Source organism: Phascolarctos cinereus, unplaced genomic scaffold (genome assembly GCF_003287225.1).
Source record: "Phascolarctos cinereus isolate Bilbo 61053 unplaced genomic scaffold, phaCin_HiC Scaffold_726;HRSCAF=1367, whole genome shotgun sequence".
NCBI lineage: Eukaryota > Metazoa > Chordata > Mammalia > Diprotodontia > Phascolarctidae > Phascolarctos > Phascolarctos cinereus.
In genome coordinates, this window is record NW_027556098.1 from 382,006,868 (window position 1) to 382,032,776 (window position 25,909).

Sequence of the window (25,909 nt, forward strand, 5' to 3'; positions counted from 1 at the left end):
CTGTGTGACCCTACACATATCACTTAACCCCGACTGCCTCCAAAAGAAAGAAAGAAAGAAAGAAATGAGGGGACTGGCTGCAGGGTGAAGTAAGGAGGACATTCTACAGAATGATGACACCAATGTAAATGAAATTAAAATCACTAAAGGGAAGTCAAATTCTTGCGTAATGGAAAATAGTACTGGAGAAGGGTTAGCAAACATACTTCCTCCCTCATGGCATTGAGGTGGGGACCACTAAGATGGAATGTTATATACATTGTCAGATGAAGTTACTGTAGTCAGTGTTTTTGCTTAACTGTTTTTCTTTGTCACAAGGGAGGTTGATCTTGAAGGCGGGATGACAAACAGCTGCAATGTAAAGATAACTACATCAACAAAATGTGTTTTAAAAGTAAAAACGGGCAGCTAGGTGGCGAAGTGCTTAGAGCTCCAAGCCTTGGAGTCAGGAGGACCTGAATTCAAATTTGACCTCAGACACTTGATACTTAACTAGCTGTGTGACCCTGGGCAAGTCACTTAACCCCGACTGCCTCACCAAAAAAGCAAAAATAAAAATAAAATAAAATAAAATAAAAACAAATGAAGATATTGGACTAGATGACTTTTAAGGTTCCTTTTGACTCAATCAACAAACATTTATTGGGCTTTTACTATGTGCCAGGCACACCTAGGAGTTACTCTAGAGGTATGTATATTATCATATATACTTATATTGTGGTTGTTCAGTTTTTTTTTTTTAGTGAAACTCTTTGTGACCCCAATTGTGGTTTTCTTGGCAGAGATACTGGAGTGGTTTGCCATTTCCTTCTCCAGTTCGTCTGACAGTTAAGGAAACTGAGACAAGCAGGGTTAAGTGACTTGCCCAGGGTCACACAGCTAATAAGTATGTGAGGCCAGATTTGAACTCAGGAAGCTGTCTTCTTGACTTAAGGCCCAGTACTCTATCCACTGTACCACCTAGCTTATATTACTAGGGGTAATATGATATAGTTGATAACAATATAATATAGTTTCAGAAATTCACAACAAATACAGGACATTTGCAAAAAAAAGAAAATTCACAGTATAGGGGGAAGAGAGGCACTGAGAAGACAGGAATTAGGAAAGGCCTCTCGAAGGAGGCCTTGGAGATGTCTCTGGCCCAAACAGAAAGAAGAACACATAAAAGTCATATCAAACACCTCGTGGTTACCAAGGACTGCTGCTGACATGGCTCCGCTTAAAAGAACCCCCATCCCCACCCCAAGACCCTCGTGCTACACCTTGGAGGTGATTTCAGAAGCAAAGATGAAAAGCATCCATTCCAGGTGTGGGTGACAGTCTGTGCAAAGGCACAGAGTCAGTCAATCGGCATTTATTAAACACCTACTATGTGCCAGGCACCGTGCTAAGCACTGGGGATAAAAAGAAAAGCAAAAGACAGTTCTGGTTTTGCAAGCTTATAGTCTAATGTCAAAAGAATTTTAAATATAGTGTGGACTAAGGGTCTCTAATCTGGAAATGGTGGGAGCTGAACTGAGCTGGACAGAGACAGGTGTGTCAGGAATTAAGCAGTGGTTTAATTAATTTCAGAGTGAGGAAGGCAAGTTTGCAAACAAAGATCACCTGGAGACGGCTTGTCTTGCTGGGGCAAAGGCAGAGTTTATATACATAAAAATCACAAGGCAGGGGTGGTGGTGATGGGGATGGCATCTGAACCCCTAAAAGAAAAAGACCATGTCTTTGGGATCTGGACCCCAAAAGGGAAAAGCCCTGGAGGCCATAATCCTATCTACTGGCCTTTCACTATTGCCTAAAACCCAATCTCCCAAATCTCAGGTTACCCTTAATGTAACCCAGCCCTCCATTGTCTATTACCCCACATGGCCCCGGGCCACTTCCTACCCTTAATCCTATCTAGACTCCATTCTTCCTAGGCCAGGTGGCCAAGGTCCCTGGCATTCTGTTACCTCCTCTAGTCATCCCAGACTACTTGGCCACTCCTAGATCCCTCCCACAGTCTTTCTGTATATAGTCCATCTGGCCTCCATTAAGGTGCTCAGATGCTTAAGATCTCTGGCCCACTTGCATTAGTGATATAAATGCGTAGATTCGGGGTGGCTAGGTGGTGTAGGGGATAAAGCTCCAGCCTTGTAGTCAAGATGGACCTGAGTTCAAATCCGGCCTCAAAGACAGGATGCTTACTAGCTCTGTGTGTGACCCTGGGCAAGTCACTTAACTCCTTTAAATCTCACCAAATCAATCAAGTTAGATCGATGTGTTCTAATAAACTTTGGCCTGGGTCAAATTCATTTGGACAGGACTGTGTGTCTTGATTTTGGGATCTCAGCACCCCTATACTTCAACAGTGGCGGATCACAATGCAATCAAATCAAATCTTGAAATACTTCTCATGACAGTCCTACGAGTGTACAATTCAGGTGTTCTTGGGTTGACTGTCTCAAGTCTTAAGGGTTGTTGAGCCGTTAGCACGATGGGAACAGGAGTGCAGTAGCCTCGGGTTCGTTCATTTTTTTTTTCTGGTTACAAGCACTGGAATGAAGGAATTGTGAGAGTGTCAAGAGTCCTTGCTTTATCACCTGCAGCTTCGACATGTGGGCTGCAGCTCTGACTCCCAAACCAGGAAAATGAGAGTTCAAAAATATCTAGAGTTAGTGTAATCATTACACATATATTAATATGAGAATCATAAATCCCCTTACAGTACAAACAAGAGACAGACAAGACAAATTAGAGATAGAGGCAGGAAATGGAATGTTACGTACAAAAGAACAGCAAAATCTACCATCCCCTTCTGTCCATGGCACCACCATCTTCCACACCCCCCCAGGCTCAAATCTCCAGGGTCATGTTTGACCGTTTTCATCTCAGCTCCCACATCCAGTTGCCAAGATTTGTCAATTCTCTGTTCACAGCATTTTTTAATGCCTTTCCTCATCTACTAGCCACCACCCTAGTTCAGAGCCTTATCACCTCTTACCTGGAATATTTCTAATAACCCCTCCTTTTTCCAAAATAACCTTCTGCACGCTTCCTTGATCTAAAGTCTACCGAGGTTTCCTATTACCAACAGATTTAAATACCCAGGTCTCCCAAGGGGTAGATATTAAAGTCCTTGAGGCTCTTTAAGGGAAGATCCTTCAAGATATACCCAGGATCTGGATATAGGAGGCACTTGGCTAATGTTTATTTTAATTGACTGGAGCAGACAATTAGAGGTTCCTAACCTCTAGGGAGAGAAATGGGAGGGGGCAGCTAGGTGTGAAAGTGCTCAGAGCGCTGAGTCTGCAGTCAGGAAGACTCATCTTCTTGAGTTCAAATCCTGCCTCAGACCTTCCTAGCTGTGTGACCCTGGGCAAACAAGGTTAACCCTGTTTGCATCATCATCATGGAGAAGAAAATGGAAAACTACTCCAATATCTTTGCTAAGAAAATCCCCAAGTCATGAAGAGTAAGACGTGACTGAAATGGGGAGGGTCAGTTCCTACAAATTCCAGGGCTTTTCCTAGACATACAAAGGCCAGGTACTAAGGAGCAAATCCAACATCTTTGCTCAATCTTGGCCCGAGTCCAGGCTTCAGACTCGCTTCCTCTCTAGCACGTGGGAATTCTCGGCCTTCCCATTGGCTTCCATTTCCCCCTCCCCTCCACCATAGGCCGCTATATAAACGGAGTTTCTGATAGGTCCGAAGGCTTCACATATCGTTCTGATTGGCCAGCAGCGTTCACGCCTTCTTCTTGTCCTGTTCTCACCTTGGGGATCGGGCTGAACCAAGAGGAAGGCGGGGGGATGTAGTACAAGGGTCTTGGGGTAGGGGTGGGGTTCTTCTGAGTGGAGCCGTGTTAGGGCAGTCCTCGGGAAACACGCGGTGTTTGATATGGCTTTTCCATGTTCTTATTTCTTCTTGAGCCAGAGAGTGAGGGAGGCTCGGGTGTGGGCAGATTCTCCCCCCTCCTCGGTGGTGCGGACCGGGCGGGGCTCGAGGCGCAGGGGCTTTAGAGAAAACTGCCAATTCTGCACTTGCTGCTTCCGCCGCGCAGCCGCCGCCGTGTGCTCGAGATGCTGTTGCTGCTGCCCCAGCTCCGCCGCACCCTGCTCTGCGGCCCCTGGCAGGCGGGGTGAGTGTCCGGCCCGGGGGCGATTCCCCTGCCCTCCCCCCAGGATTCCCTTGGAGCCCTACGATCCCCTCCCCTACTGGAGCCTCAGGACCCCCTCCTTTGCACCCTCAGGGACCCCCTTGTTCCTGGAGCCTCACGACCCCCCTCCCCTACTGGAGTCTCAGGACCCTTCCTCTTCTGCACGCTCAGGGACCCCCTTTTTCCTGGAGTTTTAGGACCCCTTCCCTTCTGCAGCTTCGGGACCCCATTGCCACGGGAGCCACAGGACCCCCCTCCCCCTCTGCGCCCTCAGGATCTCCCTTTCTCACTGGATCTCTCGGGGCCCTCCCCCCAGTTGGATCCCTGAGACCCCTTCCTCTAAGAGCAGTCTCCCCCAGGACCTACTTCCCTTCACTATATTTCTCTCTCCACCCAATGGATCCTTTAGGATAGAGCTTTTTAACCTGGGGACTTCAAACTTGGTTGTAAAAAATATTTTGGTAACTATTTCGGGATAATTGATTTCCTTCCTAATCCTATGTATTTTATGTTGTTCATTTAAAAACATGTTTCTGAGGAGTCCATAGGCTTCACCACACTGTCAGAAGCCCATGACACACACAAAATGGTTAGGCTTCCTTGAGTTTTAGAGGCACCCTCCCCTTTCACAGGGACATCCTCTCCCCCACTCTCTTTTCCCCTAGGGAGTGATTTCTTTCCACCCACTGGATCCTTTAGGGTCGCGCCCCCCCATCAGATCTCTCAATTTCCCCCACTCTTCTCCCCTCAAGAGAGTCTTCCAGAAAGTCTTCTAGGTCTGGATTTTTCCCCTCTGAGGATGGAGGCCAGCTCCCCACTTGTGCCCAAGCCCCAAAATTGAACCCTCTCTCCCCAGTGGAACCTGTGCTCTGAGTCTTTGTTGTATCATGGCTTGTACTCTGTTAGTGCATCTGTTTCTCTGAGTTACTTCTCAGAGCTTGGGAGTCTCCTGCTACTTCACCCTGGCTCCTGAAGCCTAGAACCTTAGAACAGAAAGGGACCATTGATCATATAGTCCAGGGACCTACCCCCTCCTGCATTTTAAAGAGGAGGCAGCTGAGGCCCAGGAGAAGGGAAGTGACCTTAAGATCATACATTTGGGGTGGGGGCAGAGGAGGCACTGTAACCCAAGTCCCCTGTCTCTCAGTTTAGGATTACAATTCTCTGATTTATTCCGAAAGCTCTCCTCTTTCAAAACTTTACTAATACTCTTTTCTTCTCCCTACAGCTCTAAACCTGTATGAAATTATTATCCAGTCTGATCCAACTAGCCTTCATTGGAACCTTGCTGAGGGATCTCTCCTGTTACCATTTATTTCTATTTCTTTCAAATATTAGAGCCATCCCCTTCCCCCACTCTCTTCTTAGCTGACTCTCTCATCTTCCTTCCCTTCCCCTTTGGACTCTCTTCTTTAGCAGGTTGGTTCCCTAAAATGCTAAGACATGCCGCTTCAGTTATCCTATCCTGAATGCCACAGTGCTGAGCTGAGCTGTGCTGTCAGAGTTAATCAATGTCTCTGCCTTGTATGTGAAGCAAAACAGCTGCTTCTAGGCAGACACTCCCTCAGTGGGCCTCAGTTTTCTAAATCTGTAAAATGAGGCTTCATGGGATGGCCTGTGGAATCTGTCTCATTTTACAGATTTCAGGTCCAATGAGAGTAAATGAATTATCTAGTGTTACCTGCGAAGTAGGGAGCAGGGAGCAGAACCGGCTTTGAACAAAATTCACCTGCAGACCTTGTGCTCTCTCCGTTACCCTAAGGCAGGCCCTCTAGGCCCTCAAGAGCAGGCCCTTTGACTGAATAGGCAGCACCCAAGAACCTGGAAGGCCTGCAGGTTCCCCAGCCCTGCCCTAAGGCATGGATGATAATAAGAACATACCTCTATTTATTTAGCTCTTTGAGGTTATCTCTTGTGATATACATAACATATACATATGTTATCTCATTTGAGCCTCACAGTAACCTTGGAAGGAGGCACTGCTGTCATCCCCATTTTACGATTGAGGAACCTGAAGCTGAGAGAGACTGTAAGGACTTTTCAACTCTAATCTTCTCTGTTCTAAGCATTTTGGAGTAGTAGAAGAAACACTACATTACGTCATTTAAGGAAAAGTTACTTAAATATCTGACTTGCAATGTCTCCGTTTGGCTAAAGCTGCCTTCAGCAGTTTGATTCTCTTTTCTAAGGCCCCTCCCAGACTGTGGACTCTGGTCCAAATCAGATCCATCCAGTTGGGGCCTGAGCTAACAGTGGTTTCAAACAAACAAATAAACTCTTTTGTTTTGTGTTGTTCCCCACCCGATCCCCTCTAGCTGTGGTGACCTTTATTCTTAGGGCCCTCCTGAGTTCTAATATTCCATCATCATTATCATCATCATCATCATCATAATAGCTAACATTTAAATAATACCACTTATGTGCAAGGCACTGTGCTAAGCACTTTACAATTATTATCTCATTTGAACTTCGCAATGACACTGGTAGGTAGGTAGGTGCTGTTATTATCCCCATTTTACAGTGGTGGGAAACTGAGGCAGGTAGAGGTTGACTGACTTGCCTAGAGTCCCATTTGGAGTCAGGAAGACTGGGCTGCTCTATCCACTGTGCTCCATGTTTTAAGGGCCCTCTCAGCGATACCTGCATTCTGTGACTTTTAAACATCCATTCTTTATCTTCCAATAGGACGTCCCCTCTTTCCTGTTCTTTCAGTAGCTGAGGTTAGAAGTACTGGTGAATTCCCCTTTATGGTCGAAAACAGGCATTGTAATTAGCCCCATTAACAGGGGATGCTCTGCTGGAAAGATTCTGGGGAGTCAAATCTTCCTGATTCCAGGGCCAGCGCTCTCTTCACTGTTATGGGTCATCCACTCCAGCAGTCTGGATACCTCTCCAGACTCATCTTCCCTATTGTGGAGGTTGGTTTAACCTCTGTCTGGCCTTAGGTAAGTCAGTTTACCTCTGGAGCCTCAGTTTCCTCATCTCTCAGGTGGGGGGGTGGTGTCTACACCCTTGGATGGTTGTTTAGATGTGGATCCAGTGCTGTGCTTTGTACATAACTCATTTGTGTTGAACTGAGCTGAAAGATGACGCCTATGAAAGTTAAGAGGGTCCCACACCTATCTGCCTTTGTTGACCTAGGTTTAAGGCCTCTCAGCTAAGCCTGGGGATTCATCCGCTCTGCACTTTCCCCTTCTTTTCCTCCCCAGACTCTTCTATCTTCTTTCTGTTATCTCCCTGATAAGGGCAGCTTTGCTTTATCCTGAGCCCTAGATAACAGCTAGGAAACCTTGGAGGCAGTGAGAGGCTGGGTAGGATTGAAGCCAGGTGAAAGCTGCCAGCAGAGCTACCCTCTAGTGTAATGGGCTGCCTTGAAGGTGTTGGAGCCCTCTTCCTGGAAGTCTTGCAGCAGAGACAGGGCAACCAGTTGATTTGTTCAGGTATGGGGAGGATTAAATGATCTTTTCTCTGAAAGTCTAGGCCAACCCCTCCAGGGCTCAACTGTTTCTCTGACCTGTTCTTGTCCCTATCCTGCTCACCTCAGCTGGGAAGGTAGAAGAGAGGAGATGTTGCTGTGTTGGTTTCTCTTTTTGCTTCGCCACCTGAACCAATCACATTCACTGGCAGCACCTAGAAGGGCCTGCCTTATGGGGAAGGGACTGAGCTATGTAGAGGGACAGTAAAATTGTTCCTGAATATCTTCGATGTCATAGACTGCCAGGGCTGGATGGGACCTTAGCTCTCTGGACATTGGAGCTTAGAATGTATTGTCAGGGCTTAGAGCATGACCTGAGGGTTGAGGGGGACCCAAAGCAGTCTCAAAGTTGAAAAGTACTTCACGCTGCATCTAGTCCAACCCATATTTGATCAGTAATCCCCACAAAAGAGGCTGGCTTTAAAGGAACCTTAGAAGAAAGAATGTGAGGTTAACTCTGGTCTCCCAGCCCTGATGCCCTTCATGTGCCATGCTGCTTCTTAGTCTCTGGTAGACACTGCCAGGTTATTCCTGAGGTTGGCAGCTGCCATTGGCATCTTTGTTGCCTGAAGCTCTCTGTGGCCAGTGGGGAAAGTTAGCAGGCATGCTGTATGTATCTCACTGACTGGTCTTGTGATGTGGTGGCCAGAGCATCCAGTCTGACCTTTGGACAGAGAAGGGGGGTGGGGCTTGAATTTGAATACCAGCTTTTGCTCCTGCATGACCTTGAACAAGTCCCAGTATTCTGCTGTGTATATTGAGGCGGCCGATGGGGATAATCTCAGAGGTCCCTTCTGATTCTAGAGCTTCTGCTCAGTTATTTGGGGCAGTCTTCTGCTGTAAAGTGGGAACTCCAAGGTGCAGATTCTCCTACCTCTTCCCCTTGCTCGGGAGTCTTAGACAGCCTCTTTTTCCTCACTGTGCTCCTGTGCATCTCTATCAGGCATAAGCTCTTCACCTGGGAGACTGTGGAAAAGAGGGATTCAAAAAAAGCCAAATTACAAAAAATTACCTTTGCCTGGCAGAAATTTGCTAGTCTCTGTTCTCCAGTGCTCCGCGAGCAGATACACAATTTTACATGTATTCTCTGATTCATGACCTAAGGGGAAGAAAGCTGGAATTAAAAAGATTTGCCCACATTTCTGTAGCATTTCATGGTTTGTAGAAAGAATTTTGTCCAACCCCCTTGTTTTATGGAAGAAACTGAACTCTAGGGACTTGCCGTTAGTTACCTACATAAAAAGTGGCAGATCTGCATTCACCCCCAGATCCTTGGATTCCAAAGCCAGCACCCTCTCTGTCTACAGAAGAAGAAACCAGCTCGGAGACGGGTGGTGAGTTGTCTAGGATGTGCAGCCAGGAAGTGGGGGGGGAATCACTTCTTCAGGAGGTATGCATAGCTTCCTCCTGGTCTCTGTCTTAGGGTTCTCCAGGTCTGGGCTAAAATCATTGCAGGGACCTGGAAGGGCCACCCTTTCTCCCCACAGGTCCTTCTGAGCAGGCTCCTCTTCCTGCTTGCCTTCCTCTGAGCTCTCCTGCTGGCCTGTTTCCTAGGGTGTTCAGCCCCTCTCCCTCATCTTATCTGCCTCAGTGCTGAGCTGGGCCTTTTGAGTTAATCAGTAAACTTCCTCTCCTTGACTTTTGGGCATGACCAGGCTCCCACTGCAGCCCAAACTTGGCTCTGGCCTTGTCCTGTACTCTGTAAATCTCTGCATTTGGGGCACTGTTGCCTTCCCTCTCCCAGTCTCTGGTTCCTCCTCTGTAAAATGGGGTAATTCTAGTACCCCCTCCAGGGTTTTTGGAAGGGTCACTTGAGACAAATGTTTGTAAAGCACTTTGCAAACCTTAAAGTAGCATAAAAATGTGAGCCATTAGGATTAGTATTGTTATGGGTAGGTGGGTGATCACAAGCAAACTGCTTCTCCCCTCTAGGCCCGTTTTCCTTTTCTGACAGACTGGGATTTTGGTGTCGGATCTCTTTCCCTTTAAATGTCCTGCGACCTAAGCTCGAAGGAGCCCTGGCCTGGATATTGGAGCTCCCTGAGGCTGAACTCTCTCCTCCACACCCTGTGTGTTTTGGGGCTCTGTGAGCCTCATGGCCCTCATCCGTACAACAAAGGAGTCGGATCTGATGGGCCCTTTTTCTTCTGATCGTCTGTGTTTTAAAGGCCCTTCCTCCCAGCCCAGAGGTTTTCTATTGAGTGGAGGGGGCCTGACTTCAGAGGGAAGAACCACCTCCCCAGCCTTTCCTAATTTCTCGGGGAAACCAGGTCTACTCTCTCCTGCTGATTGCCTGGCAGCACTGGCCGTGGGGCAGGGTGCGGTGTTGGCTGCTGTGGTTGCAATCTCTTAGATCTGCAGAGTAACTAGTACAGACGGAGACTGTCTGCCAGGGGCCGGACTCACTCGGGACTCTGTGTGCCTGCTCTCCCTGGGTCCCTTTAGTTCTCCCAAGGCCTTCCCTGTCAGCCAGGACCTCTGAGGTCCCTTCCTGCTCTCACGCCCATAGAGTCAAAGCCATCTTCTCTACTATGCCTTCCGGGATTGAACACAACCCCGCTCCCCTTTCTCCTTGCACTCCTCACATTCCATCTGCATCCTGCTTTTTACCTTAGGCCCCCCTCAGCATTTCCTTAGCCCTTAGATGGGCAGACGATGGCTTCTTCTGTGTCACTGGTCTTCCCTTCGTTCTCCTAGATTGTCTTCTTGCAAAGTTTTGACATTGTATGTTCTAAGGTCCCTTGGCACTCTGGTGTTCTCTCTTCTGTTCTTCCAGAATTATTAGCATTCTGTGATTATAAAGCCACAGAGTCAAACGTTCCTGATTCCAAACAAAGCCTTGACTCTTCACTTAATACTGTACATCCAGGCCTGTACTCTTCACTCTAGGTTCCTTATCTGTAACAAAGTCCATATTGTACCCACATTCTGTTGAGCTAGGGAGGTGGTCAGGGAATAGAGGATTTCAGGAGAAAAGGTGAATTCTCTGAGTTTACAACCTGTCATGACTCCTGAGCCACTCCTTGTACCTAGATCATACCTTGCTCTCAGCTGAGACAGAGAAACAGAGAGCGACTTTAGAACAGAATATCAGAGATGGAAAGGGCCACAGAAAATCGAATATCAAAGCTGGAAGGGACCTTAGAGAGAGGGCCAGAGCTGGAAGGGAATGGACACCTTGGATAGAGACTGTCAGAGCTGGGTGGAAGGGCCTTAAGAACATAGACTGTAGAGCTGGGGCATGCCTTAGAAATCCCCTTTTACTTTACAGATGAGGAAATTGAGGCCCGTAGGGGTGAAGTGATCTGTGTGATGTTGGACAGCAAGATATTAGCAGAATGAGACTCAGAACTCAGGTCTCCCTCGGCTGTATTGCAGTCATAAGTCGTTTAACAAAGGGTCTGGATCAGTGCCTGGATGATGGATCCAGAGCAATCACTGCAGGGTGGTAAGGCCCTTAAGAGGTTGTTGGTAGTGTGTTACCTTAGCTTCCTTAAACAGGCCTTCAGTGTCCCTGTCTGACAGGATCCTGGACTGGCCCAAAGTAGTACTGTTGATCTGTCTTCTGTCTTTTGTCTTAGGCTTCGATGGCAGCATGCTGCCTCAGTGAAGGTGTCCAACGAACCTGTCTTGGCATTCACCCCAGGCAGCCCTGAGCGAAAAGCCTTGCAGCAGGTATGTGGTGGGGCCAGATATAAAAATAGAGTCGAGGAAGAGAAGTACAGGTACCCCCTAAGTTACAACCACGTCTGCATTACAAACAGGCAGCATGAGGTATAAAAAGAAGTCCGCTTCTAGGGCCAAAAGGACCTGGACTGAGGCTGACAGCATTTCAGACATCAACTACTGAGTAACCTAGCTCAAGTCACTTTCTCTCTGAGTCTGTTTCTTTATTTGCAGAAGGGGTCTAATACTATGTGCGTTTCCTACCTCATAGAATCATAGATTGAGAGCTAGAAGGAAACTAGGATCTTGTAATCCAACCCCTCCTTTTTACAGATGAAGAACATGTAAGCCCAGAGCGGTTAAGTGACTCATCCATGGTCACACAGGTAGTAAGTAGCGGAGATGGAATTTGGACTTAAATTTTCTGACTTCAAACAAAATACTCTTTCCTTTTCAATCTATTGCTTTGCAAAGTCATTGATTGACGAAGCATTTTCCTTACAGAATCAATAAACATAGAGGAAAATAGAAACCTAACTCTCATAACTTTAAATGTGAATGGATTAAACAATCCTGTAAAATGAAACAAGTGATAGAGTGGATAAGAAAACAAAACCATATAATCTATTGCTTAAAAGAAACATTTTTCAAACAAAGATGTATGCAAAATAACACTGAAGGTATGGAAAAAAATTTACTGTGTATCAAGTGGATCTAAAAAGCAGGCGTTGAAGTCACATTATCTGACAGAGCAAAAAATAAAAAGGAATAAACAAGAGGACTACCTTATGCTGAAAGGAGCCATGAAAACAAACTAACATCAGTAATAAATGTATATGTATGCCTTCTCATCCAGATTTATAAAGGAAACATTAACTAAGCTACAAGAAGACAGAGACTTTGGTGTCCCTCTCTGTCCTGGATAAGTCTAGCAGAAAGATGGACCAGAGAGAAAATATAGCGCTGATCAAATTGCTAGAGAAACTAGTGTTAAAAGACTTACAGCGTCTCCTAAGTAAGACAGCAAAAGACTATACGTGTTTCTCACTACCACATGGAAATTTTACCAAAATTGGTTATGTATCAGGGCACAGTGATATGGCAAACAAGTGTAAAAAGGCAGAAATAGTTAGTATATCTTTTATGGATCATAATGCAATACAAGCAGTAATTGCTTCAGGGACCACAAACAAAAAACACAGATCTAAATGGAGATTTAACAATGACATCCTAAACAGGGGTGGGGAACCTTCGCCCTTGAGGCCACTGGATTTGGTCTGTGAAGTTTGGATTCAGTCAAAAGGCCTCACTTGAGGGCCTTGTGGCCTTAAAGGGCCACATGGAGCCGAAGGTTCCCTACCCTCACTCCTAAAGTGAGGCAAAGAGCAAATCATAGAAACATTAATTATGTAAAAGAAAATAAGAATGAAAATAATGTACCAAAATTTCTGGGATGCAACTAAAGAAGTCGTCTAGAGAAAAAGCATATCTCTACAAGCATATATTAACAAAATAGAAAAAGAGAGAATTAATTAACTGAATATACATATTTAAAAATTAGAAAGCCAACAAATAAACCTAAAATAAGCACAAAAGGGGAGATGGTGAAAAGACTAATAAAACGGATAAACCTAGCTAAAATGATTAAAAAGAAGACAGAACATCAAATTAATAAAATAATAAATGAGCAAGGTAAAATCCCAACACCAGAAGAAGTGAAAATAACGATCAGAACATGTTATGTATACTTATATGCTAATAACTAAGAACACACACAAAAAATATAGAGGATACCCTTCAAATATATGAAATACCCAAACTACCAGAAGACCAGATAAAGATCTTAACCCAATCTTAGGGAAGGAAATGGATCTAACTGTAAAGGAAGTACAAAGAAAAAAACCACTCCTGTTCCTGATGGATTCACAGGAGAATTCTGTCACACTTTGAAAGAGCTATTAGTACCAATACTTCATAAATTATTCTCAGAAATTGAGAATGAAAGTACCCTCCAAGAATCCTTTTATGAGACAAATATTGTCCTAATAACCTAAACCAGGGGAAGATAAAACACAGAAGGAAACCTATAGGTCAGCATCATTTAATGAGTATTAACTCAAAAAGTTTTAAAGAAAATCCTATCCAACAGACTACATCAGTTTGTCCAAGAAATCATTATGACCAAATGGGATTTATACCAGGGATCCAAAGATGGTTTAACATTAGGAAAACAATTAACATGATTAATCATATTAAAAACCAAAACATCCGAAACCATGTAATCATTTCAGTAGATGTAGAAAAAGCCTTTGCTAAAGTGCAGTTTTCTTTTGTGCTGAAAGTCCTACAAAAGATAGGAATAGATGGACCTTTTAAAGAAAATATGTAAAGCATCTATCTAAAACCAAAAGCAGGCACCACATGCAATGGGGGATGTGCTGGAACCTTTCCCAGTAAATTTCTCGGTACATACAGGCATGAAGCAAAGATGCCCATTCTCACATTATTTAATATAGTTCTAGAAATGTTGGCAAAAGCAATAAGACAAGAGAAAGGAATTAAATGAATGAAGCAGGTAAGGAGGAAACAAATCTATCCTCATTTGCTAATGATATGGTAGATTACTAGGAAAATTCTAGGGAATCATCAAAGATAATAGTTGGGACAGTAGCTTCAGCAGAGTTACAGGTTGCAAAATAAGCACTCAAAAATCAAAAGCATTTCTGTGTAGTAACAGAACCCAAGAAGCAAAAGTAGAGAAATCTTATTCTGAATAACTACAACACGCACAAGCTGTCTGGGGAGCGACCTACCAAAGCACACACAAGACATATTATTTCAATTACAAGATGTTCCTTAAAGAAATAAAGAACAACTTAAATAACTGGAGGAATATTCAGTGGCCATGGTTAGGCTGTGCCAACATAATGAAAAAGATAATACTTCTCTAATACTTTTGAGATGGTCCTTCTTGGCAGGGTGTGGGATTCTCTTGTTGACTTGACTTTCTACATCTGGTCTTACAGTAAGTGTACGTGTAGCTGTCAGTAGGTTAAGTCTTTGTTTGAGTACCTCATTTATGTGTAAGGAAAGACCATGGGGCCAGTCAGAGATGTCTGTGAAAAGAAACTCTTACTGAGTTTGGGTGCTGAGATAACTTTTAAATAATGGGTTTCAGTTCAATGCAAAGCTTTATCGTAAGCAGTGCGGAAAGGGGAGAAGGGAACCCAACGCACAGCTCAGGCGTATACACTAACAGAGTGTAATTCATGTAAGGGCAGCACTGTATTGGGGAGCGCAGAGACACAGGTTCATGCAGCAAAAAGGGAGTACTCCAAGAAGGAGATGGGCTCCAAAGTACTCTTCTGAGACGACTTTGGATGTCCTTTTTGGAGTTGGCCAAATTGCATATTGGGTCAGGGCAAAATATTATTTTGGAGAGTTTGTCAGGGAGAAAAACAAGGTAACTGTAGACAAAATATTGTTTTGGGGGTTTGCATCTCAGGGAGAAAAATGATCTGGTGGTAGACAAAATATTATTTAGTTTATACAGCTGTACCAACCTTCAAAAAATATTGTCAATATTTTTCTGTGAGTATGTTTTGTAAGTTTGTAGCCTTTCTGAGGGAGAAACTGTTATGATAGCCTCAGAACCATCAGGCTTAATCTTACTACAATAGTTTCCATCCATTCTATAAACTATGGCCTTCCTTAATAGGGGAAGCTGTCATGGTAGTCTCAAAACCAGGCTTAATTTATACTTTTAATGCTGTACCAATCAAAATATCAAGATGATTCTTTATGGGACTTGACAAAATAATGAAATTAATCTGGAAAAATAAAATTTCTAGAATATTAAGGGAAATTATGGAAAAAAAGGACAAAAGGAGAATAGTACTTATAGACCTCAAACTAGATGATAAAGCAGCAGTCATCAAAACATCTGATATTGTTAAAGGATGGGGAGATAGATCAATGGAACAGACTCAACATGAGAGAATACAAAAAAGTGGAACTTAGTAGCCCAGTGGTTGATAAAGTGGAAAGCATAAATTATCTAAGGAAAGACTCCTTATTTGATAAAAACTGCTGGGAATGATGGAAATCTGTCTGGCAGAAATTAGGCTTAGAGTTAAATCAATACCTCATAGCATATTCCACAATACATTCTAAATGGTTATGTGACCTTAATAATCAGACTAGAAAAAAATTAGAAGAGAAGCAAATCATTTACCCCTCACAGCTATGGGGAGGAGATGTGTTCTTCACTGCACAAAGGATAGAGACATTTACCAAAGATAAAATAGATAACTTGGATTGCGTGAAACTGAAAAGCTTTGCATAGACAACATTAATGCGTTTAGGAGAAGGGAAGCAGTTGAATGGAAAAAGGTTTTTTGCATTAGATTTCTCTGGTAAGAGTTTGATATCTAAGATATATGGATAATTAATAAATATATATGACTAATAGACAAGTGGCCAAAGGATGTATACAGTTCTCAAAAGAACAGCTACAAAGTGTTTACAACCACATGAAAGAATGCTTCGAATTACTCATAATAAGAGAAATACAAATCAGAACAACGTTGAGGTCTCACCTCATACTCTGTAGATTGACACATAATGATTAAAAATGGCCCAACAGTCATTGTTGAAAAGGTCGTGGGAGGATAGGTACACTCATCCATTGTTGGTGGAGCTGTGAAGTGGAACAGCCATTTTGGAAAGCAGTTTGGAATTATGCAAGTAAGATGACTGAAATGTCCCTTTGAACCAGAGTCTTCTGTTCTTAGGCTTCTACCCCAAGGGAGCTATTGATAAGAAGAAAGTCCTCATATTCCAAAATATTTATATCAGCAGTTTTTGTGATAGCTAAAAATTGGAAACAAAGTAGATGTCCATCAGTTGGGGAATACCTAAACAGATTGTGGCGTATGAATGTAATGGATGTTGCTATGCTGTAGAAAAGACATTTGTATGTGAGGAATACAGAGAAGCCTGGAAAGAACTCTATGAACTGATGCAGAGTGAAGTAAGCAGAGCCAAGAAGACACTATATACAGTGAGTGCAACAATGTAAATGGCAGGAACAACCACACACCTAAAACTCAAAAGTGAAAGCAACAAAATGAACAGTTCACCCAGGATTTGAATGTAAAAAGATGAGAAGATTCCCCTCTCCTGCTCAGTAGAGGCAGGAGGTCTGCAGGTATCAACTTTGCACATGTTTTCGGGCATTTTCAGTGTATCAAATAATTGTGCTGACTCCCTTCCCCCCTTTAAAAAAAAGCTATTTGTCATATGGGATGATTCTGTGGGATGGACAGGGTGAGGGCTATATGGGATACTATAGGATTTAAGAAACAAAATATCAATTAAAAACTCATAAATAAAATAAAATGGCATTTTCCATTAAAAAAAGGAATTGACAAGCATTTATTAGGCATCTGCTGTGTGTTACTGCCCCTGGTGATTCTCGAAGATTCTGAGTTGCAGAGTAGGTCTTGATTTGCAGCGGGAGAGGTCGTTTCTTCCCTGGGAGCTCAGGATACTAACGAAATCCCAGCTTTCCACTAAAGGGAGAACAGGAGGGAAAGACAAAGAGATCCAGCCTCTCCTTTCTGCCCTCAAGGGCTTACATTCTCTTTGGAGAAAAAGGAACATGTGGATGAGTGTTTGCAAAGTGAACACAGTCTTAATGCACGCTAGACCTTGTGACCTTGGGCAGATCACTTCCCCTTTAAGGGCCTCTATTTTCTCTGATGTAAAATGAGGAAGACTTCAGATGATTTCTAAATTCCCTTCTAGCTCTAAATCCTGTGTTTTTCTGAACCCCTGCCAGTCACTATGGCCCTGGGCCATCCAGATTAGAAATTGGCTCTTCTCTTCCCTCTTTGATTAAAGCAGTCCCGTGTTCTTATAAACCCAGAGCTCATTGGCCTCTGAGGTCCCTTCCAGCTCTTAATCCATAAATAAATCTTATCTTAATCTATAATCTTATAAATAGAAACAAAAAAATTCAGCAGAACTAACCAACCCAACAATGATCATGTATATAATGTTCCCATACCTGTAGTTCCCCATCTTTTCAAAAAGGGGAAGAATGTATTTTCTCTTCTCTTCCAGGGGGTCAAGTTTTGGGGCTGTTAGCTTTAAAATTTAGACACGTTAGGCTTTATACAAGTTTTGTGTCTTTGGGGCCCTACCACGGTGCTTGGCACATAATGGAGACATACTAGATGCTTGCTGATTAATTGTGGGCTGGCCCAGGAACCTGAAGGCCCGAGCTGCCATTATTAATATGGAGAAATCTGGCCCAGTTACCAAATGGTCTTACAGTGAAAGCTCGTCGGGCAGGGCGTTTCACTCTTGTCTTTGTGTCCCTAGGGTCTGGCTCAGGTTCTGGCACAGAGTAGGCTTCTATAAATGCTTGTTGATTGATTTCCAGACTTTTGGAGGCCATTCCATATGTAAGTTGGGGGTGACTCTGAACCACAAGCATTGTTAATGTTAAGAATGCTGCATACATGCCAGCTGTTATTGTTAGCCTCTACAAAAGGAAGCCCATCCTTCTTCCCGGTAATTCCATTGTTGGGGATAGACTCTTAGGAGGCCACCTGCATCCTTCACCATCTGTAGAATAGGCCCAATCCTGGCAAAGTTCAGAGGTTGCCAGCCTACCCTCAGATCTCAGGATCTGTAGTTTCCCTCTTGCAATATTAAATCACTTTTTTGGTGAGAAGATCTTTCTTCAATTTGAGTGGAATCTATGCTCTCATCCATTTAGGTGTTCCTTTCAGTGATTCTGATTGCACCCCCATCTCCTGCCAGTTCAGCCTGTGAAACCTTCCTCTGTCCTTCCCTGAGTTCTTCACATTTACGCCGCCCAATGTTTTTGCGAGCTTGCTTCACGTTCTTTTCTCTTATCTTACCTAAATTATTCTGACTTTGGTCAGAATTGCCCCTTCTGACCCTTTACACCTGGCCTGCTTAAGCCTATTGGATGGAAAGTTTGGGGGCCTATGGTTCATGGTCCTCACCCAGCCACTAGCTTTCCATATGACCTCTTCATTTTCCTCATTTGTAAAATGGGTTGAAATAGATGGTGTCTAAGGTGCCTTACAACTCTGACCTATGTTCTGTGTTCTAAGGGCCCATTTAGCCTTGATACCCTGCATTCTAAGGGCCCTTCCCCTGCCAATATTCTGTTTAACCTACTATAATTGTGTGGTACAGTCCAAGACTCTCTTTCTCAGTAAGTTTTGCTTGCCCCTGACCAAAACTGCTTTTGGTCCCACTGTCGGATTCTGCATTTGGGAGCTTTCTATATTTGTTGGGAGATCTGGTACCAACCTAGGAAGAGACAGGTTTCATTCGTTTTACTTTTTTTTTTTATTTTTAGGCAATTGGGGTTAAGCGACTTGCTCAGGGTCACATAGCTAGTAAGTGTCAAGTGTTTGGTCTGAGGCCAGATTTCAGCTCAGGTCCTCCTGAATCTAGGACTGGTGCTCTATCCACTGTACCACCTAGATGCCCCTGGGTTTCATTTGTTAACACTCACGCTTCTCTACCTAGGCCTTGAAGGACCTGAAGGGTAAGACAGAAGCCATTCCATGTGTCATTGGGGATGAAGAAGTATGGACCTCAGATGTGCAGTACCAGGTGTCGGTGAGTGCTCGTGGGCAGGGGCTGGGCCTGACATGGTAGCTGGAGCTGTCCTCTTGCCTTTAGAGCATTGGCAGTGAGGTCTTCCTCTGATTTGGGTCACTCTGTATCTCTGGAGAGACATCACCTTGATTTTTGCCTGGGATTGGTGACTTTTGGTGGCATAGAGGGTGCTGGTCTTATAATGCTCATCTTGGCCCTGATCTTCACTTTTCAAGACTTGACTCACTCAAAGAAAGTGAGCCATTATCCTGAAGGCAGTCAGTATGGAGTCGTGGGAAGCCCTGGCTTTGAATCCTAGCTCATCCAGATTCTGGGATCCTCTTTGGTGCTGGCTTATACTGAAGGGATCCTCAGCTGGAGGAAGGTGGAAGAGAAGCCCTGGGCTGGATGGAGGAGGGTGGCCCTAGTCACTGGGTCCTTCCAGGGTATCCCTGGAAGGGATGCCCCCCCCACCAGGTAAGCAGTCAGCAGTGAATGAGTGCAAAAAGCCTTGAGTGTTGACTACGTGCTGAGTCCTTTGAAGACAAATACAAAGAGGAGTGAGTTCCCTGCCTCTTAGAAGCTTACCTTCTAATAAGCCACAGGTACTTGTTGTAGTCTCCCCAGTGTGCTTGCTGTTGGAGGCAGTGACAAGGCTCTTGCTGTCCTGGAACTCCCAGCCTAGAACTCCCAGGTAGGCAGGGGGCTGGGACATCAGCACAGCAGTGTCCCTGTGTTCCTGGAGAAATGTGTTAGACAGGTGCAGAAGTGATTGCTATAGTTAGTTTAAAAGGAAGAAGGTAGAAGTGTGAAGGGGGGATCCGAGAAACTTCCTGGGAAAGCTGGCCTTTGTCTGGGGAGTGGCGGCCCCAGCCTGCTGGCTGGGAGTCTGAGGCTGGGGAACTGTTTGGGCTTGGGAGTTTTGAGGCGATTGGGCGTCCATCCTAAGGGTCCAGCACCCACATGGTAGGGCAAGGAAGATCAGGCTGCCTGAGGAGCACAGGATGGAAGCAGCCAGGCAGAGTTTTTGTACTGATCTCCAGTGGGGTTGGGCCACTGAGTGGCTGCTGCACTTCCAGGGTGAGGTAGGGAGACCCAGTCTCAAACCCCCGCCCCCCAAAATACAAGAACTGAACAGGCCCAGAGATAGAGAAGGGGACCCAGTGGGTGCAGGGCATGGGCTGAGGGATGTCAGTGGGTAGGAATTGGGCAGATTTGGGGAATAGCACCAGCCTCACTAGCCAGACCCCTGGATAGCTGCCTGTGCCCTCTGGCCAGAGGTTAGGGATCCCACTGGCATCTTCCTGGGCCTTCCTCCTAGTGAATGTCCGGAATCATGACCTGGGCATCCCATAGATCCCGTTCATTGCAAACTCTTCATTCTGAATTTCCCTGTTACTGTCAAGGGCAGCACCAGCCTTCCTCCCAGGTTTAAAACCCGGGTGTCATCCTCAGCTCTTCCCTCTCTCCCATTTTGTCTCCCCTGTGTCCTCACTGGTCTCTCTGCCTCACCCTGTGCTCAGCTGCCAAAGTGATTTTTCTGAAGTGTAGGTGTGAACTCTACTACTCAGTCAACCTTAGTAGTTCCCTCTTAGCTCCGCCCTCCTTACCTTTCCAGGCTTAGGACACTTTCTTCCCCTTTATGAACTCTGGGGTCAAGCGACGGCCTCCTTGCTGCTCCTTGACACCTCATCTCCCACTGCTTGAACCCTACTCCCGGGGCCTGGAACATTCTCCCTTTTCATGTTCCCCTCTTGGAATCCCTGCTTCCTTTAAGATTCAGCTCAAACATCGCCTTATGTGAGAGGTCTCCCCCGCTCCCGCTGCCCCCCAGCTGCTAGTGTCTTCTCTCAGGTTCCTTTCTATCTCCTCTCTTTCTGCCTCTCCTTTCGAACGTCAGTTTCTCTAGGGCAAGATCTGTTTCTCTTTTGTCATAGGTTGCCTGGGGCCTGGCACACAGTGGTGCCTAATAAATGCTTGTAGTTGATCTGCTTCATCACAGTATAGAAGGGAGGTCAGGCCCGCTTAAAACACAAGACAAACACAGTAGAGCAGGATATTCAGAACTGGAAATGAAGGCTCGTATGGCTCTGCTTTTGACAGAAATGGGGAAGTCTGGAAGGAAAGACATTGAGGTCTGCTTTGGTCAGAGTGAGATGTCTATAGGGAGTATCCAGCAGCCATTGGTGATGGGGGACGAAAGCTCAGGGGAGAAGACCTGCAGGTCACCTGCCCTGAGAGGCTGCTGAACCTCACAGGGCTCATGGATGAGCTTCCTTCCAAGGCCTCTTCTGGCCTCAGATTGGTGATCCTGAGGCAGACGTGTGTGTGTGTGTGTGTGTGTGTGTGTGTGTGTGTGTGTGTGTGAGTGAGAGAGAGAGAGACAGAGAGAGAGGTGATGGGCCACCCCTCCCCAGGATGAATGGTTCTAGAACTTGATGGCTTCTCATCTTCCTTCTCCCTTTCCTTCTCCTTCCCCTCTGATTCCCCACTCTTCCTCCTCCACCCCTCCTTTTCTCCTCCCCCTTTCTTCTTCCCCTCCTCCTCTTCCCTCTCCCTCCCTTCCCCCTAATCTGGGCAGGAGGGCAGCAGAAACAGATGGAAAGAGTGAGAGAATCCAGGTTTGGTTTCCCTGGGGCTGCTGGATGTCCTTTTTTTTTGAAGTATAATTTTCTTACTTAATTGTTCTTGCTTTTTTGTACAATGTGGCTAATATGGAAATATGTTGCATGATTTCACTTCTATAATTGATGTCATATTACTTGCCTACTCAGTAGGTGGGGGATAGTGAGAAGGAGAGAGAATTTGGAACTCAAAAAAAATTTTTTTTCTATGTTAAATAATAAATTTTTTTAAAAAACCTCTACACACACACACACACACACACACACACACCCACACACCCACCCACACACACACCCCCTTAATCTGCATTATTAATTTTTTTTAATCTAGAAAGGGAAATAGTGATTAAAAAGAACATGGCTTCATCAAGAGCTGATTATGTCAAGTTAAACTTATTTCATTTTTTTTATACAGGATTGCTAAATTGGCAGATAAGGAGGTATGTTGTAAATACAATTTATCTGGATTTTATTTATTTTTCTTTTTTTATTAATTTATTTTTAGTTTTCAACATTCACTTCCATAAGCTTTTGAGTTTTAAATTTTTTCCCCCTCCCTCGCTCTCTCTCTCATGCAATCTGATATAGGCTGTACATATACATTCCTATTAAACATATTTTCACATTAGTCACATTGTAAAGAAGAATTAGAGCCAATAGGAGGAGCCATAAGAAAGAAGAAATAAAACAAAACAGAACAGGGGAAAAAAAAGAGCGAATAGTCTGCTTTGATTTGCATTCAAACTCCATAGTTCTTTCTCTGGATGTGGAGAGCATTTTCCATCATGAGGCCTTTGGAGAATGTCTTAGATACTTGCATTGCTGAGAAGGGTTAAGCCTGTCAACGTTAGTTATTGCACAACCTGACTGTTACTGTGTACAACATTGTCGTGGTGCTCACTTCACTCAGCATTGGACCGTACACGTCTTTCCAGGGTTTTCTGGAGTCAGCCTGCTCATCATTTCTTACAGCACACTAGTATTCCATGACATTCACATACCACGACTTGCTCAGCCATTCCCCAGTGGATGGCATCCCCTCAGTTTCCAGTTCTTGGCCGCCACACAAAGAGCTGCTGTGAATATCTCTGTACACGGGGGTGCTGCCGTTGCTGGGTCAGAGGGTGTTGGATGTCCTTCTTTCACCACATAAAGAGGAGTGAAAAGCAGACAGTCCAGAGGCCTGGCTTTGAGTCCAGGGCTGTGCACTTGTTACCCGTGTTGACCTTGGTTTCGTTGTTTACTCTTTTGAAGCCTCAGTGTTTTTATCTGTAAAGTAGGGACAGTCACACTTGCACTGTGTTCCAGGGTTGTCATGAGGAAGGCCCTTTGTAAACCTCACAGTACAAATCTTATCATGCAGATTGTTATTATCATTTTACTTGACCAGCTGCTTTCTGGGCATTGGGGGGATTTGAGGGTTCTGCCAGCATGCAGTGGTGGAAGCACGCTGGATTCAGAGTCACACGTTTTGGGGGCCTGGCCTTCCAGCTCGGAGGACTCTTCCTCTGACAGCATCGCTCAGCCATTGACTCTGCACTTGGTCTCGGAGGCTCGATTGTCTGGGATGGAGAAGTTTAGTGACATGCCCAGGGTCGCACAGCCAGAATGAGTCAGAGGGGCACTTGAACTTTTGTCCTCCTGACTTCCAGACCAGCTCTCTGTCCATTGTGCCATACTGCCTCTGGCTGTGCGCTTGCTTAATATGTATCTTAATAGAGCTGGCCTAAGTTTGAATCCCAGGTCTTCCATTTCCTGCTTTGTGACCTTGGGTAAGTCATCCACATCTAGCTCTCAGCTTCCTCCCCTGTAGGATGAAGGGGCATGGACTAGCTGGACTCTGAGTTACTGTCTAGCCTCCAATCCTTTGTTCTTATGACATAGAAAAGAAAATACCTTTGCAGGAGATGTGTTAGAATGTAAGCTCCTGGAGGGCAGGGATCGTGTCACTTCACATTGCATGCTTACACAGCAATAATGCTTTACACAGAAGTGCACACTTGAGGATTACTTGGACTTTGTTGAAGTGTCAGCAGACAGTGGACATTCAGAGCCAAATGGTTGGCACAGACCAGTCTTAGGGGCCTGTGGTTATTTTCAGCCTTCCCTCCTGATGCTAGAAGTTCTTTATTTTTCTCCTAGAATCTCTTGGTTTCTGGATTGTTTGCACATGTAAACATGTGGGTTTGGCCGGGGTGGGGAGGTGGGGGGGTGGGTTTGACCCTCAGGGAAAGTGAGTGAGATGCTAGGGAGGTCCTCGTGAACGGGGAATGGGGGAGGAGGAACAGGGAGGAATTTTGTATCATCCTGCTCCACATGGGGCAGGGGAGGAACAAGGATTGAGTCTGATGGAGGTCAGAGAAGAAGGGAGGCCTGACAGGGTGGCAGGTGAGGTGGGAGGATGAGGATGAGGAGGGGGAGGGAGACGGAACTGAAAGCATTGCAGTCTTTGTCATCTTGAGCAAGCCCTCCTCAGCCAATCTCTCCCTGTCAGTTAAAGCTTGGTGTAGGAGAAGGGTGACTATGCAGTGATCCCAACAGGTCCCTCCAGCTCCGCATTCTGTGGCTCTGTCACTGATCCAAATTTGTCCGTGCCCAGGGGATGTCTGTCTGGGGTCTTTCCCTTCAGTGTCAGCCCTTGCCTCCAAATGCAGTTGGGTGGGGAACATCAGCAGGGGTGGGATGAAGATAGTGAGATTAAATAAGTGAAATCCTCTCAACGGTGGTGACCCAGAAGGTTGTCAGTGACTTGGCATGTTCTCTCTCTCCAGCCATTTAACCATGGGCATACAGTGGCCAAATACTGCTATGCTGACAAGGTGGGTACCTTCCTGTGATTCTTTCCCTTTTCCTTTGTTTTTTCTCCCTTACTCCCTCCTCCCAAGTTCTGAAAATTTTTGGTGTTTACTCTGGGGTAAGGGGTGGTGTTGGAGCTGCAGTAAGGACCTCCCTTTCTACTTTTTCATCCTGTGGGGTCCCTGAGGACAAAGGTAGCCCCAGTGGTGTCTGTGTGGGGCAGGGGGATGCTGCCTCACTTGAGATGGGAGCCTTCCTCACTATTTTAACTATATCCCCAAAGAGCTTTTGGTTCCTGGGGAGGGCATCAGGACTCTTGCCCCCAAAACCAGGAGGTAGTGTCACCTCATCTCCTTTGCACTTTCCAGGCCCTACTCAACAAAGCTGTTGAGGCTGCCCTGGCTGCCCGGAAGGAGTGGGACCTGAGGCCCATTTCAGATCGGGCCCAGATCTTTTTGAAAGCTGCAGACATGCTGAGTGGCCCCCGAAGGGCAGAGGTCCTCGCCAAGACCATGCTTGGACAGGTGAGAAATGGGGATGGGCCATGGAGCGTTGTGGGTGTTACATGTGCCCTCTGATCCTAGACCACAAGGATGAGAGGTAACTCTGGCTCAGGGAAAGAGAGAAAATACTTTTCCCTCCTCTTTTAAAGTTTCTATTGGTATATTTTACTTTTTACCTAACTTTCATTTCTGAACATGTCCCTCTCCCCTCCTATGTCTAATGAGCCATGCCTTGTGGCAAAGATTTATTTATTTATTTTGTTTTTATTTTTATTAATTTATTTTGATTTATCAACAATCACTTCCATATGCTTTTGAGTTTAAAATTTTTCTCCCCCTTCCTCCCCCCACCCTCCCCAAGACGAAGCCCAGTCTGATAGAGGCTATACATTTGCATTCCTATTAAACATATTTTCACATTAGTGATGTTGTAAGTAAAAATTAGAACCAATAGGAGGAACCACCAGAAAGAGGAAACAAAACTCAACAGAAGAAAAAAAATAGCAAATAGTGTGCTTTGATCTGCATTCAAACTCCATAGTTCTTTCTCTGGATACAAAGATCTAAGACATCTCCAAAGGCCTGATGTTCCCGCCGTGAGGCCTTTGGAGATGTCTTAGATCCTCGTAATGCTGAGAAGGGTTAAGTCCGTCAATCTTAGTCATCACGCAACGTGGCTGTTATTGTGTATAAGGTTCTCTTGGTTCTGCTCACTTCACTCAGCACCAGTTCATATAAGTCCTTCCAGGTTTTTTTGAAGCCAGCCTGCTCATCATTTCTTATAGCACAATAGCATTCCATTACATTCATGTACCACAGCTTGTTCAGCCATTCCCCAGCTGGTGGCAGAGATTTAAAAAGAAAGGGACAGAGTGGTTCAGCAAAGCCAACACACATGACCAGGGCACGGGCAGTGTGACACGCCCATAGTCTCCACCTCCTTTCTCATTGCCTCAGTGGGCACGTGCCTGTAACCAGCCCTGGAGGCTTCTCCTCCCCACATCTGCGCTCTCACCTGTGTGGAGTCACAAGGCCCTCTGCCCTGGGGTTGTGTTGCT

The 25,909-nt window shown here is 45.2% G+C and overlaps 1 protein-coding gene across 1 annotated transcript in view; it reads left to right on the forward strand.

Moving 5' to 3' along the window:
* Window positions 1–4,012: 4,012 nt before the first annotated feature.
* The window catches only part of ALDH4A1 (aldehyde dehydrogenase 4 family member A1), a 39,332-nt gene continuing 17,435 nt past the window's right edge, over window positions 4,013–25,909 (forward strand). The window contains 5 exon segments of the mRNA XM_020973131.2: window positions 4,013–4,122; window positions 11,197–11,290; window positions 18,857–18,949; window positions 24,324–24,371; window positions 24,717–24,872. Coding sequence (XP_020828790.1) covers window positions 4,064–4,122; window positions 11,197–11,290; window positions 18,857–18,949; window positions 24,324–24,371; window positions 24,717–24,872 — 450 coding nt within the window. The 5' untranslated portion in view covers window positions 4,013–4,063.